The sequence below is a fragment of the Drosophila santomea genome, chromosome 2R (assembly GCF_016746245.2).
Source record: "Drosophila santomea strain STO CAGO 1482 chromosome 2R, Prin_Dsan_1.1, whole genome shotgun sequence".
Taxonomy (NCBI): domain Eukaryota; kingdom Metazoa; phylum Arthropoda; class Insecta; order Diptera; family Drosophilidae; genus Drosophila; species Drosophila santomea.
Window position 1 is genome coordinate 2,658,432 of NC_053017.2, and position 6,339 is coordinate 2,664,770.

The window sequence follows — 6,339 nt, forward strand, 5'->3', positions numbered from 1 at the left end:
CCCGTAAACGTTATGTCATCGTTTTTGACCTACTCCGCTTCTCGCGCCAGCACCCCTTTTGGAAATGTTTACCTATACATTTTGTTGTAGTTAAAATAATAGCATACTTTTATTGATTAATATGTCTAATGTTCAATACAAAAATTAAAAAGCTAGCATACAAAGATTATGATAAGTTGGCTATAAATGTTTTTAGCGAGATGTATCGAATTCATCACCAAGCAACGGTGCGCACGTCAACAAAAATTGTTGGCTATTCACGACTACAAACGTCGCTCTGAGGGCTCATGTTTTTGCATAACAAAAACTCGCCGCTGAAAAGTAATTTTTATTTAAGACAATATCGAACATCAAATATTTATTTTCTACCAATGAGATGAATTGCTAACAATAAAATATTTTTCTCTAAACCTGACACCCCTTGGTAACCATTGTTACGAAAAATATACTTATATTTATTAATGGTGTGAAAATAAAATAAGCACAAAAAAATATGTATATATAAACATATAGAGAAAACTCGGGAACAGGGTTCCGTCAAACTTACCCCACTTTAATCCGGAGCGATGAGATCTCGACGCGTTGGATCCTGGGTGTTGCTATATATATGGTAATGGAGTTATATATATGTCGGGAAGTTAACTGTTTCGGGGTCCTCTGTTGCCGCGTTCCGCCCGCGAGTCGTACACTTCCTCGGTTGCGACATATTCACGCGTCTGCTTTCTCAGAGTTTTCAAACATAAGTGCCTCGTGTACATTTCAACATCGCTCCATCTCGCTTGATACATGCTGGTCCGAACTCACCACAGGACAAGCATTTGTCTCACTCTAACGCATCGTCGAACCGAGGCTATGTAGAACAGAGCAAAATCCGTTAAACTCGCATAACGGAACTCAGCGAACCGCGATCAAAAAGAAACGAAGACAAGAACAGCTCGATACGAATTTTATTTATTAGAGGTGACATGTTTATTAGAGATGGAACATAGAAAATAAAAATAAGACTAATAATGATGCGACACGGCCTTCCTGACCAGCACACGTCCTCGTGTGTAATATAAGTTTCAAAATTAAACAAGCTTAATCTAGAAAGATAACATTAAACGTAATTCAGAGTATTAGTAAAGGTTCTCTTTTTTTTTTTTTTTTTTTAATTTTATTTTTCATGTTATCGACCAACTCGAGTGACAGAAGTACCAAGAAGATCGTTTGTCATTATTAGCAACACACTAGGACAATTCAACCTGCCACGCCGCCAGTCACCAGACATCAAATAAGTCAACACAGTAACACGTGTACCTACTAGCACTGGCAACTTGGCGACGTTGCATGTGTCCCCAATCTCGCATTGAAATCCATCAATGCCTCTCATTCACTTGAGTCTTCAAACTCAGTAACTTTCCGCTCACATTGGCATCCACCAACGGATTTCTAACGTCTCTTTCAACGTTTTCATCCACATTGGCATCCACCAACGGATTTCTAACGTCTCTTTCAACGTTTTCATCCACATTGGAATCCACCAAGGGATTTCTAACGTCTCTTTCAACGTTTTCATGATCGTCACATAGATCTAACTCTTTGGGGATCTCCTCTGTTGGCATACTGCGCAAAGCTTCATGTGGGTACTTATAAGTCCGCTTATTAGTTAAAGATTTTAAAATATAACGATCTCCCTCAAGTACCTCTGTCACAAGGAAAGGTCCTTTATACTTTTCGTCTAATTTTGTTTGGTGCCTTTCTTCGTTCTTAAGTAAAACATAATCGCCAACACTAAAGTTATCAAATTTGGCTTTGTGCTTATCGAATCTAGTTTTTTCATACAAGGCGTTCTTTTTAATATTTTCTCTCGCGATATTTCTTATAATATTTACATCGACTTTATTAACTTGTTCACATATTGGTAACATATTAAATGGTCTACATTCTTTTCCGATTAGTAATTCAAGAGGACTGGCTTTCGTTATGCGATTTGTAGTACAATTTATAGCTAGTTGTATCTCTCCTAAGGCATCTTGCCAAGAACGATGGCTGCTCTCTACCGCCGTAAGCATGCGTTTAAGCACACTCATAACGCGTTCTACCTGTCCATTGGCACGACTAGCCCCTGTTGCAATTAAGTGTAGTTGAATTTTTTGCATGGAACAAAATTCACTGAAACAAGAGCCTGTAAAGCATTTACCCTGATCTGCAATGATTCGTGTTGGTACACCGAATACGGAAATTGAAGCCTTCAAGGCGTCTATACAACTTTCACTATTAATGGTTACCGTGTGATGCAAAGAAACAAACTTTGTAAACGCGTCAATCAGAACGATAATATATTCCTTTTGATCCCTCTTGCCGCTTAATTTTCCCGTAATATCTATATGGATCGTGTGCCATGGAATTTCTACTTTTGGTATGGGGTGGAGTTCGATTGGCAATTTTCCTGACGGAGGCTTAGTTAACTTACACGTAATGCAATTATCAACGAACTTACGAACATATTTGGCCATGTTCTCAAACCAGTAAAATTCGTACATTTTGTCTAAAGTCTTTTCCCACCCAAGATGTACAACTGCTTCATGGACATGGTTCACTACTGACCATCTGAATGATCTGGGGACAACTGGCAGGCAACGAGTTTTACCGTTCCTTTGAATTTTGCGAAAAAGCATTTTCGAGCGTATTTCATAACTTTTTGCCAAGCTCTCACCCAATTCATTGTTCTGTATTTTAACAACAATCGTGGAAATCTCTGAATCCTTTTGTTGTTCTGCAAGTAACCAGTTGTCCGTTATTTTGGCCAATAGAACATGTTTTTCTTCCTCACCAGTAATAACCCGAGCAGTTGGCAGTGGATTGCGTGACAAGAAATCAACATGTGCCATTTTGGCACCAGGTCTATATTCTATGTCAAAGTCGAAGGACTGCATATATGCCCACCAACGGTGTACTCTCGGCGTTAGTTCAGTCTTGTTGCGAGTAGCTTTTAGGGAATTACAGTCTGTAAAAACAACAAATCGTCGCCCATGTAAATAGTGACGAAAGTGTCTCATGGAGTTATACACAGCTAAAGTTTCAAGCTCGTACGAATGATATCGAGATTCCGTCAAGGATGTTTGTTTGCTGTAATACTCAACTACACGACGTTTATTATCTATTTTGTGGAGTAGAATTGCTCCGTAGCCATCCATACTGGCATCTGTATGCAGTTCAATGGGGTGCCGAGGATCGAAGATAACAAGGACGGGCTCATTTGTAAGCAATTTAGTGACTTTTTGACGAATTTGTTCGTGTTCAAGTTTCCATTCAAATATTTTGTTTTTGCAGGTCAGTCTATATAAGGGTTTCATGATTTCTGAAAACTTTGGCACAAACTGCCTAAAATAAGAGGCTAGGCCAATAAATTGTCTTACTTGGGTAACAGACTGCGGAGGCGGTAAAGCGACTAATGCTTTTATCTTAGATGGATTTGGTCTTATTTCGCCCTCTTTTACCACAAACCCCAGATATTCAACGCAAGATTTCAGGAATGAACATTTTCCGATATTAAAAGAAAACCCAGCCTGCGATAATATTTTCAAAACTGTCCTTAACCTTACAAAAGCTTCTTCTTTTGTTTCTGCGATAATCATTATATCGTCCATATAAACGATAACGTAAGAATGGGCAAGCTCACCCAAAGCTTTCATAACTGCACGCTGGAACACGGATGGGGCATTCTTTAACCCGAAGGGCATAGTTAGAAATTCGAATTGGCCGTCAGGTGTCACAAAAGCCGTGCGTTCAATTGAATTTGCGTGAATAGGTATCTGATGAAACCCGCTGGCCATATCCAAGCAACTAAAGAAACTTGCTCCACGCAACCTAGATATTTGGTCACTAATTAGTGGTAAGGGATATTTTTCTGCAACTGTGTTTGTATTTAGTTCGCGGTAATCCACGCAAAGACGATCAGAACCATTTTTCTTTTTAACGAGTAAAACTGGACTGGCGAACGGTGAGCTGCTAGGACGGATGATGTTAGCTAACAGCAGCTCATTAACCTTGTTTCGGACAATTTGTTTTTCCTCTATACTAAGTCGGTACGGTCGTCTGTGTACAGTTTTTATTGGATCAATTAAGCGTACTTCTAATTCGCCAGTTGTAACACGATTTTTGGGAAAACCGTCTATAAATGAGTCACAGAATTCATTCAAAAGATTTACCAAGATTTTCCTATCCTCGCCACACAATTCGGTATTAACATTTTCAAGATTAAAACTACTACTCAAAGCAGATAGGGTTTGCACAGACCTTGTTTTACATAACTCTATTTTATCTATTGTTATAGTAGCACTAAATCCCTGACTTAAAATTTCGCGTCCAATTATAATATTATAATTAATGCAATCATTAAGAATTACGTGAAAAAGCACTTCGAGACAGTAACCACTTATTGTTACGTTTGACAAAATTTGTAATGTACTAGTAACAGTATTATTTCCGATACCCTTTAAAACTACAATGTTGTTAATTCGTGTGCCCGAGAGTTGGGTGGACACAGATTCTCTTACAAGTGAGCATTCGGCTCCAGAGTCGAAATAAAATGGATACGACTCACCCGATGATATCAATGTCCCAATTGGCTCGACTACGTGACACACGTTGACACGCTTCTCGTCGGCTTTAGTTTGGTTTGACAACGATTGTCTTGCAGGGCAAGCTGACGCTATATGCCCCTGGTTTCCACATCTATAGCAAGTAATTGACCCAGGTTTAGAGTCAGATAAGCGCCCAATACTCGAACTAGATCCTTGTTGATTCTTTAAGTTGTTTTTCACGGAGCGGCAGTCAGCTATCTTGTGGCCAATTTTTCCACAAAAGTGGCACTTAACATTTGGGTGTAGGCGAGCTCTTTTGCTGGTAGAATTTTCTGGAACGGGATGGTCCTTCCTCTTGCCATACGAAAACGCTCTTAGCTCGTTCTGCAACTCGTTGCGTGTTTTGACAGTAGTTGTGAACACAGTGCGTTGCAGCCTACCATCTATATTTGCAGCATGTGCCAGGGCAACAGACACTGCAATTTCTTCTGCGGTCATAGACTTCCATTTTGCCATAAGTGTTGTTATTAATCGGCTACCATACAGCGCAAGACATTCGCCGTCGTTTGGCCGCCCGTTTAATACATTAAAGACTGTTGCTGCTGGCGTCTCATTGCCTTCATACTGCTGAAGGAACATTTCTTGGAATTGGCTCCAAGTCATTCCGGCGAAACAAATTTGTGACAGCCAATTAGAAGCACTGCCCTCCAATGATTTGGTTAAGGCCATGAGCAAAGCACTGCCATCCAGAGGATTTTCTCCTACAATAAGGTCCACTGTAGAGCACCAAGTGGCTGCACTTGAACCGGCGGACTCAGGGTTGAACTTGGGTAGTACAACTACTTGTGTAGTCTGCGAGCCCCTCACGGCATTCACAATTTCCAATAGATTACGATGCTGCATTTCCAAAATTGTGGACAGGCGATCATCAGTGATGGCTTGGGGCTGAGGCGATCCCACTTCTGATGTCGGGAAGTTAACTGTTTCGGGGTCCTCTGTTGCCGCGTTCCGCCCGCGAGTCGTACACTTCCTCGGTTGCGACATATTCACGCGTCTGCTTTCTCAGAGTTTTCAAACATAAGTGCCTCGTGTACATTTCAACATCGCTCCATCTCGCTTGATACATGCTGGTCCGAACTCACCACAGGACAAGCATTTGTCTCACTCTAACGCATCGTCGAACCGAGGCTATGTAGAACAGAGCAAAATCCGTTAAACTCGCATAACGGAACTCAGCGAACCGCGATCAAAAAGAAACGAAGACAAGAACAGCTCGATACGAATTTTATTTATTAGAGGTGACATGTTTATTAGAGATGGAACATAGAAAATAAAAATAAGACTAATAATGATGCGACATATACATATACCTTCGTGCACCAATAATTGTAACCGAACAATAATAAGATATACACAAACAAACAAAAATACACTACGTGAAGGTCATTTTTCATTAGATATATATATATGAATAGATATATTATATGAATGCATTAATGAATTGTTTTTCTGCGGCACGCTTTGGCTGCTATTCGACTCTCAGGTTATTTGGAGTAAGCACTTGTTTGGAAAGTCCACTGTGGCTTTGTTTTTGCTGATATTAACATTAACGGAAATGCACCGGATCACTTGTTCTATGTTTATTTGTTTTGCCGTTTGTGTTTATAATTATGCACTTTGTGGGAAACCGGATGCAATTCTGTCCAGTGTATGGAGATGGTCCCTCCTCCGCTGTACTGATCTCTTGTACATTTTCACTACCGTTAAAGTG

General features: G+C 40.1%; 1 protein-coding gene across 1 annotated transcript; it reads right to left on the reverse strand.

Moving 5' to 3' along the window:
* Nucleotides 1-635: 635 nt before the first annotated feature.
* Nucleotides 636-5,910, reverse strand: LOC120446550. The gene is made up of 2 exons (XM_039627566.1): nt 4,589-5,910; nt 636-1,085 (listed from the first exon to the last, which is right to left on the reverse strand). The coding sequence occupies exons 1-2, from the start codon at nt 5,610-5,612 to the stop codon at nt 1,081-1,083; spliced, it is 1,029 nt and encodes a 342-aa protein (XP_039483500.1). The 5' UTR covers nt 5,613-5,910; the 3' UTR covers nt 636-1,080.
* Nucleotides 5,911-6,339: the final 429 nt, after the last annotated feature.